Raw genomic sequence first — 13,366 nt, forward strand, 5'->3', positions numbered from 1 at the left:
GCCAGTCAGTGGCGAGGATGAGGGTATATTTAGCCAGAGTAGACTCAGATGTGGTGGGATGGGACAGGGGATGATGGGGAGGCCAGTACCACCAGGAAGCAATATATAAAGGGTGACAGCTCAGCTGGAGCAACCCTGACGTGAGGCAGGGTGACGGAGACACACAGTGACAGGGACAGCCATCTGTCATCACGACTGCAGGTCTGTCACACACGCCCTTATCCAGCCTGTCTTTTTACGCTGGCAGGAAAGTGCCTTTACTGTAGTACTGTACTTAAATATATGTATTTTGTACAACATGACATATCAATCACTAAATCAAAAATAAAGTATTTTTACATACATATTTTTATATATGAAACACACGAAAGCTTTAAAATGATGATACCCAACAGTGTATGAATTTGGAGCTGAAAGAGATAGTTGATTAATTGATCAGTAAGCTGATCATCAGATAATTAATGTCTGATTTGAATGCAGTAATGACAAACAGTTAACGGTTTCCACTTCTCAAATGTGAGGATTTGCTTGAATTGAATTACAGTAAACTGAATCATTGTGGGGTTATGGTGAACAAAACAAAAGTTGTCACTTCGAGGGGTGGCCTCGGGCTCACCCAGTAAGAGCGTGCGACCCGTGTTGGCAGAGTCCTGCAGCGGCCCGAGTTGCAGCCCTTTGCTACGTTCTATTCCCCCATCTCTCTCCCCCTTTCATGTCTATCCACTGTTAGTCTAATAAAGGTAATAATTAAAATAATCTTTAAAAAAAAAAAAGTCGGACTGATCTAAAAAAAAAGCATCAGCCCTATGTTACAGCCAAATGTAAACTAGTTACAGGAGAGCTCCGTCTCAGCCAAGTACAACAGCAAAATGCTGCTTACACAATACTGCATCAGTAAGCATAATGTAATAATATAACATTTAATAGCACAACCCTCACAGGAATCATTTTTCTGCATTAAGGACTTTGTGTTGGTACTTTCACTAAAGTAAAAGACCTACTGAACGTTGACAAGCGGAGGGCGGCTAGGGAGAAAAGGTACAGAGCAGCAATTGTCTGTGAAAGCTGCATCTAGCTTCAAAGATGGATGAAATTGCTCTGTGTTTCGGTTCGTGTAGCCTGGATTTCCCCGAGTCAAAGGCCCTCAATAAACCCTACCCCAGTTCTCCTTGATTACTGTTGCTACATCTCGCAGAGCCAAAATTGTCTCATCAGCTGACTCCAGCCCTCCCTGCCCACCTCCTCCTCCTTTCGTTTTCCCTTGACATATTAATTTCCTTCCCTTCTCTAGATTGAGGGCAGTACACGTGAGCAGTGGGGATCTTCTGAAACCAAAGCAACGACGGGTGACTTTCTGGCCAGGGGCCTCATCTGCCCACTGTGATGTTTAAATCCAGTGAGCACATTAAGGAAGTGGAGCAGTGATGGAGAAGGAAACCAAACAAACCGTTTGACCTCTAGGCTGTGAATCATAAACAAACGGCCACAATCATATAAAAAAATAAAGGATACTTTTGGAATAGGATAAAAGCTAAAAAGCCTTAATATTTAATATAAATATAATATATATAAAATGCTACATTTGATTTATGACATAATATATTCTATAAATTCTGCTCTAGTGGCACTGAACATCGTGTGAATCTTTCCTACCTGTCTCGACTGATTATCTCACCAAGGCAAAATGTTTACCAAAAGGATCTTAATAAATTAAGACTAAAAGGGGAGGGATGGCCTAAACTACACATGTGAAGCCTTAACAGGTGACAAAAAGACATGTTTTATGGAAGATCAGCATCTTATCTTTAATTTGAACTTACATTTTCTATCTCAGATAAGATCTTTTCTATAAAAACATGCCAATTTTAATTTTTTACTTTATTCCATGTCTTTCAAAACTTGCCTTTCCAACAGGTGTCACTCATATTAAGTCGTATTTTAAATGACTTAATATGGGTGACACGATGAACTCTTCCGAAGAGGTAATTATCTTCACTCAAGTTCAACACCAATTTCTAAACACAGCCATGCCTAGAAAAACAGAGAGAGTTGTGTGGAGCTGACAGTCTTAATTAGTTTTGTAGCAACTCGTTTGGCGATGGCTTGAATGTAACGGACGTTCATTATTATAAAAAAGTCACGCACTAAAGCTTTAAATGCATAAGTCATAAAATGTTACAAAGCTGCCATACGGCACATTCTGAACATTTGTGAACCACTGATTCTCTGCAGTCAACACAGATGGGAGCATCTCCTCTCATTGCCTCTATAATGCCACGTGTGTTGTACATGTCTATTGTTGTATCTGTGTGCCTGGCTGTGCAGGTTAGTGAATGCACTTTATGTTTACGCGTGAGGAGTTTTCTTCATGTGGTTTCAGATGAATGGATTGTGCAGTATATATGTAGCTTACAATGCAAATGTATGCATGTGGATGACATCCTACACATATTGGAATAGGTGGCCAATGTTCGGTAACTAAATTTCCTATTTGTATGGAACAACGTAAACAGCAACACACACTTGGTCAATATTGTGGTAAAAATTGAGTGTATGATTTATCTTAAATTTCATGTAAATGTAAATTTAGTACTAAATACTGTTTGGGATAAAATTGGATCCAATCTTTAGGAATATACTTTGAGATGTGAGATCATAAGAAAGTTAAGACACAAATCAATAGTTTTTTAGCAACCAGTTGTCACACATTATGACTTTACTTTGTTAACGGTGATTTCTAACCACAGTTTACAATAACTCCTGATCAGTAAAGCTGTCACTTTAAGCACAACACTACCAACACCACTGGAACACCTCTATGAATTAACTCACTGCTGCCAATATCATAAACTGACATCTTTAATAGGATTATTTGGCTTACATTTCTGAACTTTGCGCAACACCCTGTCACTTTTTCAGACCGGCCCCCTGGGCCAAAGCAGACAACTGTGGTAAAGTGTGAAAACTTATTAGTGACTCACGTGACGTCTCCGGCATAGTGGCGAATACGGAAGTGTTTCTGAAAGTCCATGGTTTTGTCTGTGGGGCTGAGCTGGAAAAGAGGAGGAGACAGTGTGAGTACAGAACCATCAGTATACAAAATTACATTCAATACAATAGTGTACCATATTTCAGCTTTAAGAGGAGGAAATACTGGCAGCATGTTAGAGCCCCTGCTGTTTGAGATGCATGTTATGATGTCTCTGAAGGCAAAACATTGGAGAAACTCTGCTCCCTACTGACCGCAACACAAAAATGCACCCATGTTACAGCACATTTTAAAGCACCCATGTTATTCTCATCTAGCGCTAGCATGCACCTCATCTCGGCTAGCTACGTGGAAAGGTAGAGGACATTCAGAAACCTGTATCACATTCAAAAGAGCATGGATCGGGTTTTTTTCCAAGTTTGTATGTGTGTGGAAGCACCAGAGACACAAAATAACACCCAAATCACAGAAAAAAGTTATTATTTCATAATGTGGGCACTTTAAAGTGTTTTAACAACTCCTTGTTCTTGATTGTTAAGTCAAAAAAAACAAATTCACTTTGGCATTTCTACTGGGCAACTCCAGTTTGGGCATAAAATAATATTTCCTCATTTTTTGTTTTTAAGAATCTGAGGAGGATATGTCAACAACTTATCACCACTTCCCCAAACTAAGTGAAATTACAACCATGTTTTCCGAGATCCCTTTTTAAACATCATTTCAGTTTCAAGTTGAGCAGCAGCCCCTTAGCCTGAAAAAGGTCTTCTGAATAGGTATATGAAGTTGAGATGAATCCTGACAGATGATGTTTCGGATCTGTTCTCACCTTGCGGGATGTGTAGTGGGGGTGCTGGGCCAGTTTGGTGTCCATGCTCTCCAGGCAGACTGTGTCGGTGACTTTGCCAACAGTGAGGCAAGCTTCGTCCAAAATGGAGATGATGCCTTTGTGGGGCTGCTCCACAAGGTCCACAATGATCTGGTTGTTGAAGTAATCAATCTGTGTATATACAGTAAGATTAAGATTGTTAAGTAAGAGGGAAAGGCAGTGATGTTTATAAATCGCTAGTGCATCATGTACTGATGATGCACTTTTTTTTGCATGCAGTTGCACTTACAAACATTTATAAGTGCAAAAGCTTTTGTGTGTCCCATCTGCACCAAATGTATTGTCACAAATAACTTTTAATAGGCAACTTTTAAAAATAAACTTTATTTATCCAGATTGAAATTGCTGTGCAGCAAAATATAAACAGTAAAGATTATCAGTAAGGTGCAAAAAAACGGTGAAGATCATAGAAAATGATTTTTGGTAGAAATATATGTTATTGTATTCTTGGAAGTTGTTTTAAGGGTCCATATATTGAGAATAGCTAGTATTAATTGATCTGTAAACGTGTGTGTTTTTCTGTGTGGCAAGGCACCTTGCTTGCATTTGTTGTTGTTTCAGTGTGTTTCTTACATGTTGCCAGGTGATGCCCTCTCTCTGGTATTCACCTTGTTCCTGTCTGAGGATCAGCTCGATGAAGAGTTGCTGCAGCTTCTCGTTGCAGTAGTTGATGCAGAACTGTTCAAAACTGGCCGACAACAGAGGAACAAACACTTTATCAACAGCATCAACAATGACAAATTTCCACTTAAGAAAATACATTTCACAACACAACATCACCAACCTGTTGTTTTCAAAGATCTCAAAGCCGTATATATCCAGCACGCCGATGACTGTGTTTTTCCCATGAAGCACTGGGTTGTAGTCTTTAACTTCAATGACACTGTTGATGCGGTTCACAATCCAGCAAAAAAGTCTCTCATAAAGAGCCTTGGGCGGGGAAATAAGAAAGAGTGTGTTTAGAACCGGAGATTAAAATAATGTGACAGCTGTGAAAATAAGATAAAAGGAAAGCATGCCACAGTGATGATGTTAACATAATTGTCTTATCCTGGAAAAGCTGTATAATAATAATCTGTATAAAGCATACATCTTATCCTGATAAACTATTACGTCTAAGTTGGACTGTTTGACTTGTAAATAAACAAGTAAAGCAACAGCACCTTGGCGAAAGCATCTCGCCCAAAGCAGGCGTCCTGCTCCGTGTGTCCCTTCTCGATGACCTCCCCGCCCCCGGTGGCCACAGTGCGGAACAGCAGGCTCTTGACAACACTGTCCGCCTCTGTGGCTGTCAGCTCAGCGATGTGGTTAACAGCTTTGAGTCCCAGGATCTGAACGCACTCCCCATCAGTCTCAAACTGCACGTTTCCCTGAAAAACAGACCATAACAGTTCCTTATAGAGCCATAATCTTATCACAACTGTGTTGGTGATCTCATGACAAAGAGACAGTTTAGTCTACATGGTTAGAAAATCTAACAGGTGGGTTCAAAATGAGCACCATTTACCAGCCAAATACTGGTAAAATATGCAAGTGGCTGGTAGATTGGTGTCACTCACCAGCCAAAAAACAATGGTAAAGTGGCAGGTCAAATTTGAACATTCAACGTTGCACCCGTGGTGAAGAAAATACTTTCTAATTTTAATCCTAGAATATAAATTTTACTTTTCCTATTTTTAACCATCCATGCGATACCTTACCAACAGAAGAATGGAGGCCAGTATCTGATAAATTGAGTTAATCTCCTCTCCAGAGAAGCCGATCACTCCCAGGGCACTCATCACTGCTTTGTGGCTCGAGCGATCATTGTTGGAAGTCTTAAGAAAAAAGGAGTTTGGATTATTATTTTCAGTCAAAAGAACATGAGCTGAAGTTCATAGGGGACATCCTGGATTTTGGAATTTGGTGCCTCAGAAAGTATAACCATTTATTTAAAATGTGTGTGCTGTGCAGTTTGTTTTTCAAATAACTGATTTTATTAAAGTGTAAATTAAATGTAAAGGTGACAAACTCACAACAGTTGCAGCTCCCTCTCTGGTATAAATATAAACAGCAGGATCATTCTGCAGATGAAATGACTCCAGCATCTCCTCTGCACCTCCACGGAGTAACTGTTATAAATACACATCAAACATAAAAGCTCAGATCCAATTTAATAAATTCCATAAAGGTAATGTAAGGTAAGGTAAAAGTAATCCATTAGATTTTTGATTAGATTTTTTTATTTTTATAAGTCTCAATGTGAGTTCAGGGAGTAGTACTTGAGCATCATTAGTGTATGTTTAGCAGCAGCATAGATAAGAGTTTACCTGGTAGAATGAGTGGAAGTTCCTCTCCCCGTCTTGCTGCTGGACCACCCTGGACTTGAACAGGAGAACAGATTATGGTAGCGAACCAAACATCCATCCTCAGAGACTCTTACCCTGTTATACAATTATTCTATGTGGAACAATGCATTCCATGAGTTATTAAAATACGTTTAAATGTGTTGTTTATTGTATGAGTTCCTGCATTGTCGGTTCTTACTTTAGCTATTTTCCTCTAAATTGCTTTCAACTACACCAAGAAGTGTGTTAGCTTGTATCAAACCTCTCTGGATTACATCTACAGGTGGAGCAAATAAAGTATTAACTGAAACAGAATTCATATTAAGCTAAATAAAACAAGTTAGCAGCATTTCTCATAGATCATCAATCCCATGTGTGAGTTTGCAAGGTAACAAAAGACAAATGACGCTCTAAAGGGGTCAAAACAAGTTTCTAGTCAAAAGGAAAAAGTAAAACTCTCAACTCAAAGTGCAACATGTCATGTGGCAAAAGGTCAAAGATAGATTGTTCCCTGGATGGTTACTTGCTGTACTTTTGGTGACAAATTGCACATCTAAAAAAGTCTTTGAGCACCTGGGTAGCTCACCTGGTAGAGCCCACGCCCATATATAAATGTTCACTCCTTGACGGAGCGGCCGTGGGTTTGACTCCAACCTGCGGCCCTTTGCTGCCTGTTATTGCCTTTTTCTATCTCCTTTCATGTCTTCAGCTGTCCTATTGAAAATAAAGGCCTAAAACGCCCTAAAGTATCTTAAAAAAAGAAGGTCTTCGCTCTTAGATTTTGAGAGATTGACACCAAAACCTTAGATATAGCACCGGTGTTTTAGACAGCCAAATGATCTCCACTATAGCTGCACTAAAAATGTCTAAAAGAGACATCATGCACTCAAGAATGGATCACCCAGTAAGACAAATCCACAACCAAGCGACAAAATCACACCCAACTAATTTTCCAACAGAGTTTAAGTATAACAGTTTGGGGTTTTTCTTCAAGACACTACACTGAAAACTAAACTGATTAGCAGCGACCACCACAGCAGCACCATGTTGACTGCTGGTGCAGAAGCAGGGTAGTTAAGTTATGGTGTGGTTATTCCTGCCCTCTGAAAATGAATCATGGCACCATCATTCACACCAGCGCTGAGTGCCAGACGGTTCTTTAACAGAACGGATAAATACAGCCGCTTCAAGTAGCCCCAGGTGAGCCAGTCATTAACATGCAGCAGCACATCGGCTTCACAGATCCATCTATTCATGGATGTTCCCTCACACCTCTTTGTCTTCACCTCATAAAACATTCATGTTCGGGATAGAAGACATCATTTAAAAACTAAATGAGCAGAACTTTTCTGTACTTTCCTTTAGAGGTGTGCTCTTTATGTCCTCCAAAAAGCGAATAACTAGCTTGTTTTTGTGTTTCTTGGAACCGTGAAGGTCCCCTGTCTGCATTCAAAGCTCCTCCATCACCCTGCCCACCCATCCACGCCCTCACCTTCTCCAGCAGGTAGTTGTTGATGTGTCCTCCGGTAGGTTCCCCATTGAAGTTGAAGTTGATGTCCATGTACTTGCCGAAGCGGCTAGAGTTGTCGTTGCGATTTGTCTTGGCGTTCCCAAAGGCCTCCAGCACACAGTTGGATTTGAGCAGGACATTCTTCACACTGATTTATCACATTGTGGTAACCGTTGATGGAAACGTGTGAACAAGCCATCGGGGAGGGGAAAATGGTGTCGGAAGACAAGAAGAAATTAAGATGATTTATGATAACATCAAATTCTCAAGATCCAGTTATTTATTTGTGTTGGATTGAGGATGAAAGTCATCTGAATCTACATTTCGGTTTAGAGTACTGCCTTCATAAGTGTATGATTCTAAAGCAACACTCACCTCTCAACCTCGGCCCTCTGGCCTGGGTTTGTGATGGCCGCAATGTACTGCATGATGTATTTACTAGCTTCTGTTTTTCCTGCCCCACTTTCACCTGAAATACAAAACACACACAGGTTTGAACACTGATGAACAGATCAGTATAGCTGCATAATATAATATTTATTTATGCAGTAACTCTTTACTTAGAAACTGCTGTGTGTGTTTCTTAAGAAAACGTTAAAAAAAACAAGTGGGTAATAACATACCCAACAGTATATGCTAGCAATACTAAAATAGATTCCTTTCTTTCTTTTAAAAGTTCTATATAAAGGTTTGAGGAGAGATTTAAAAGATGTACACAAGTATTTGATTATTTTTGTCTGCTATGATGGGGCACTTAATATCTTTTATTTTTAACAGACAAACAAGATAGTCTCACAATGTTCTGATATTTTATAGACCAAACAATAACAGGCTAATCAAGAAAAAAGGTTAATTGATCATTTAAAAATAAACTTGCTAGACAGATGGTTGCTGAGTCAAGTCTTTAGATGACAACAAAGCTTTTTATCTGGCGCCACACACAGGCCAAACAGAGGTATAGATCTAACAATAGCAAAGTTCTCTCTCCATTTTCTTCTATCCATCTAGCAGTTTTGTTTCCACATATGTGTAATCAGCATCAATTTCAAGAGGACTAATGCATCAAAGTAGACATAATGCTACATGGAATCATTCCACTATGATCATTAGGCTTATTAGGTGGAGATTAAGAGTGGGAAAGAGACAGACCTGATATGACGATGCAAGTGTCTTTGGCCCGTCTCTTCATGGCCTTATAGGCAGCATCAGACACGGCGTACAAGTGAGGAGGGTTTTCGTACAGCTCCCGGCCCCTGTACGCATCAACGGTATCTTTGCCGTAAATGTCCATCTGTCTGTACGGATTGACGGAGACGACTACTTCTCCAATGTAGGTGTAGATACGGCCCTTCTCAAATCTGTCCAAACAAAAGAAAATACATGGCATATTTTACAAAGGTCACATGCACAAGTATTATATAGATATATAGTGATGCATCAACAATAAATATGCTGTGTGTATGTACACACTGTATATGTATGACTTTATGTATTCAAGTATTTTATTAATTCAATCATTAATTTAAGGGGAAAAAGAGGAGTTTAGCACTATGACGTTTTCATACCGCCCATAAAAAAACCCTCGAGTTACAAGTTCCATAAAAGATCATCCACCTTTATGTCTGATGTAACTTCCTGACAGGAAGTGACACAAGTTTGTGTACACTGAGATCAGGAAATGAAACTTGGTGGTTCAAAGGGCGTAACAGCCTTGTGGGTTTGTCGAGCTGCGAGAGGTAAAATTGACGTGTCCCAAGAGTTAATGGAGGAAAACTAAATACTGTTAAACTTTTTTGTTAGGGGGCATGGGACTGGATATGTAAGCTGCATCACCAGTTCAGGGGCTGATCCTCTGAGGTTCACATTTGTAGACTCAGTTGATCATAACGGGACAGGGTTGAGAAATGGCCTCCTTAGTCCTGAATTTGGAGGACACAACTAGTGTACTGGTTAGCTGTTTACAGGATCATTCATTTGGTTCTGGTCAGGCAGCGAAGTTGGGAAATATCAGCTGGTCAGTGTTAATATGTCAACCGAACTGGATAAACAATATAGATAATAAAAGCCAGGCATAAACATATACATAATTACGTATTAAATGCCCAAGAGGAAAGTAACTTAGAAGGCTACAGTTAATAACTTTAGTTAAGTACAACTTTTAACTGCTTTTTACCATCACTATTATTAAATATAGTCATTTTGTGCAACTTAATACATTTACTGCACTACATTTCAGAAGGAAACATATTTTTTACTCCATCAAATGACTTACTTTGCAAATAAAGAGTGTACACATGATAAGGTCATGAAATGAGACGCAAAGTGTTGCTCAAACTAAACAAACAATATGTAAAGTGACTACCTAAACATCCCTTTTATATCACCTCTGTATTTTACTTTTGTAAATTTGAAAACCCATTTTGACTTTTTATCAAAGTAAAATAGTACTGAATACTTTGTCCACCAATGGAACTCAACTTTAATTGTAAACTCATCCCAATTTTCAACTGGTATTTGCATGTAGTTGGCCATTTACAGTAATACCAGACCACTGTCCTCATTTATAGACTTGTTTTTTTTTGTTTGTTTGTGCCAGCTGGCTAGAAGAACCTAACACCACCTATAGTTTTGGTCCATGAGAAGTGAGACTTTGTCATTTGAAGTTCCAGCCTGGAGTTCAGGTTTACTGCCTGGGCAGAGTCCTGGAGGATCCGGCCACTGAACTGAGACACAGCTATAGATAATCATGGCAGCCTGACTGAGAAGGTTGTATATTTATTTTTCCACAAATGGTTAAAATCATCTCCATAAAAGCAGGAATATTGCTCCAGCACCGAAGCAGCACTTTTTAGGTTTCCTTTCAGCATGAGTTGGGTTTGTTGCCAAACAAAATATAAAGAAGTCCCCCTAGCCTCCTTCCTGGTAATAAACTGACCAATCAAACTGAGTTCATCATTTGATAGAGCTAGAAGGAACTAAAAAACCTTGTATTGCTATGTTTCCAACTTGCTATTAAAGGGGTCATATCATCCGCTGCAATTGATGTCTTGGTAATAAAAACATATTCACTTTTCCAACCGATGTTTGGTATGTGTTTAAAATGATATATGTTTTTGTGTATGTTTGTTAACTTGCTATACAAAAAATATAATATATATTGAAATTATTTACAGTTGAAGGAGGGATGGGAAAAATGACAAGCTTGCTTGCGGGCTTCATTCCGCTCCTTTTCCGACAGATTGAACATATTATTTGTAACACTTCACAGACATTGTTTTTCCTAATGGTGTGTTGCACTTATTGTGTTTTATTGTATTGTTATTTTTTGTTCAAAATAAAATGAAGATAAAATCGAGCCTCGACCTCTGGTTCTTTCACAGCTATGGCAACTAAATGTGTAGTGGTGGTGGTTTCTCTGGCCAACAACCTTCATGGAAATCTGTTTTAACAGATACCCTGCTTACCAGCCTATTACTAACAAGTCAAGGACATTGTGAATGCAAACACCTGAACTCGAGCAAATCATTTAAGTAGAGACATAATCTGCACAACTTTAGTGCCTGCTTCTGATTTGCCACCAGACAAGTCTGATCAGGCTGTGTGCTGAAACTCAGCTACATACATTATTTTACAACAAGCCAGGGTAACTATAGGTAACTACGTGGAAATGTGAATTTAGAGCAACCTGCTGTGCGCACGTTAACTGAGAGTGTGAATTGTTTCTCCAGAGCTTATTTGACATTTTGGTGTTTGTCTGCATGTGCTGACGACATGCCGGGCAAAACTGTGATTTCTTACAGTTTGCACTGAGGACATGACACCCCTGCGAAAGACACAGGGAAGTGAGAATGGACACTGTCAGGACTCAGAGACAAGATACAAGTGTAAAATCCCCAAAGCTTTACATGGTGAAAGAGTAAAAGGTCACAAGATAAAAGAAAAGTTCCATGTACTTATTTTACTTCAACTGGTTTTGGTGAGACTAGCTGTTCTTCTTGGTAACGTCCCATGTGCTTTATTTGCTTCACACGACAGCCGGTGCGTACTGTGGTGATGATCACATCAACCACAAGCTTATATATGAACTCTGAGGCTGAGCGGGAAAGGTAGAAGAAGTGACTAATTTCCCCTTTATGTTTCATCTTTAGGTGTGTCCACTCTGCCACTTACTTGAGAGAAGCCGTAAAGATAATGTTTTCTTAATGGGAATTTGGTAATTTTGTGCTATTGCAACAAATTATCTTATGTTTTTTGGATGTGTGAGACAGTTAAGTAGCCTGTAACAGTTTACACCTTGATCTTACTTTTTTATACTCATTTTAACACATATTAAAAACATGCAGTTTTTCCTCACATTTGAGTTATGAAGCGATACCCTTGGCATCTCTGACACACAGCTGCTTCCCTCCCTTCCTCCTCTCTAACAGTATCTCAGGCCCCTTACCTCAACTTCAGATTTTCCATAAACTGCTCCATCGTCACCTCATCCAGTAGCACAAAGTCTGACTTCCCAAACTCCAGGCCCTCCAGCTCTGCCATCCCTGTCTGAATTCAACAAACACACTACAAAAATAAAAGACAGACAAGACGCTGAGGAACAGAAAGCAGCTCAAGGAAGAGGAAAGAGAAGTATGGTCGACTTCTGGGGCCCGGTAGACTGTGTGTGTGTGCTGTAGGCGTGGCGAGCTCTGGTGGATTTGAGGGTGTGCTTAGTCAAGTCAAAAAGAGCTGTGGTCTACAAGCAACAGCACGTCACCCTGTCAGTCAGCCCATGCCCTCATGCAGAAATATAAATAGCAGGAGGCTATCTTAAGAGCTCATACCACTTCTGCATCCTCCTCCATCTCTCTCTTCCTGCCACAAGACCTTTCTAAACAAACCATGACTATCAAGGCTTTACATTCTTGCATTTGTGTGTATTTAGTGTATTTTTTCTCCAAAAATCAGGAACCTGCATCTGACATGTACTATCAGGCAATTTGCGGGGTGGAAAAATGGCCTTTATCTCCTGGGAAGGATCGTGGCATTTCCTTTCTTAACATTGCAATGGCAGTACAACTTGTCCCCTAGGGTTTTCTCGAAAACAGAAGTTCCCAACTCCCACCAGAGCCAAGCTGCAACGTGAGAAACTATGTTTTCTTGTTGTTGTTTTTAAAGCTGGAGCCAAAAGTTTTAGCAGAACTCTTTGTCATGTAAGACAAATGCTAAGTGTGTAGGTGTGTGATTAACATCAGTGTGTGACCGGGAATTCTGACTTATGTAGACTTATCACACAACTTGACCTTTTTCTTGAAATGAAAAACATTTTTAAGAACTTTCCAAAGTAGTTTCCCTTTTTTTTTTTTTACCACCTGAGGGGCACTGTTCAATTATTAAGTCCCTGACATGTATCTGAGTTGAGACAATTACTGGGGTAGGAAATAAGAAGACGCAAAATTATGCTGTTCTGTGATTACTAGCTTTGTTAAGATTCTACAAATCCACAATTTAATTTGACTTTTAATTTTAAAAGGTCCCATGGCATGAAAATGTCACTTTATGAGGTTTTTTGTCATTAATATGAGTTCCCCCAGCCTGCCTACGGTCCCCCAGGGGCTAGAAATGGCGATAGGTGTAGACCGAGCCCTGGGTATTCTGCTCTGCCTTTGAGAAAA

At 39.6% G+C, this 13,366-nt stretch overlaps 1 protein-coding gene and 1 long non-coding RNA gene across 4 annotated transcripts in view; one reads left to right on the plus strand and one right to left on the minus strand.

Moving 5' to 3' along the window:
* myo1g (myosin IG) overlaps window positions 1–12,410 on the minus strand; it is a 44,329-nt gene extending 31,919 nt beyond the window's left edge. For both annotated transcript variants that reach the window (XM_032534885.1, XM_032534886.1), the window contains exons 1-12: window positions 12,157–12,410; window positions 8,862–9,070; window positions 8,088–8,181; window positions 7,695–7,860; window positions 6,185–6,238; window positions 5,891–5,986; window positions 5,576–5,692; window positions 5,039–5,245; window positions 4,660–4,805; window positions 4,449–4,563; window positions 3,816–3,986; window positions 2,982–3,052 (exon numbers count right to left, since the gene is read on the minus strand). In XM_032534885.1, the coding sequence (XP_032390776.1) occupies window positions 2,982–3,052; window positions 3,816–3,986; window positions 4,449–4,563; window positions 4,660–4,805; window positions 5,039–5,245; window positions 5,576–5,692; window positions 5,891–5,986; window positions 6,185–6,238; window positions 7,695–7,860; window positions 8,088–8,181; window positions 8,862–9,070; window positions 12,157–12,251 (1,541 nt within the window). In that variant the 5' untranslated portion in view covers window positions 12,252–12,410. The remainder of the gene's footprint in view (window positions 1–2,981; window positions 3,053–3,815; window positions 3,987–4,448; window positions 4,564–4,659; window positions 4,806–5,038; window positions 5,246–5,575; window positions 5,693–5,890; window positions 5,987–6,184; window positions 6,239–7,694; window positions 7,861–8,087; window positions 8,182–8,861; window positions 9,071–12,156) is intronic.
* LOC116701278 (uncharacterized) overlaps window positions 4,082–13,366 on the plus strand; it is a 22,156-nt gene continuing 12,871 nt past the window's right edge. For both annotated transcript variants that reach the window (XR_004334881.1, XR_004334882.1), the window contains exon 1: window positions 4,082–4,093. This is a non-coding gene — a long non-coding RNA (uncharacterized LOC116701278). The remainder of the gene's footprint in view (window positions 4,094–13,366) is intronic.

This window comes from Etheostoma spectabile, chromosome 14 (assembly GCF_008692095.1).
Source record: "Etheostoma spectabile isolate EspeVRDwgs_2016 chromosome 14, UIUC_Espe_1.0, whole genome shotgun sequence".
Taxonomy (NCBI): Eukaryota; Metazoa; Chordata; class Actinopteri; order Perciformes; family Percidae; genus Etheostoma; species Etheostoma spectabile.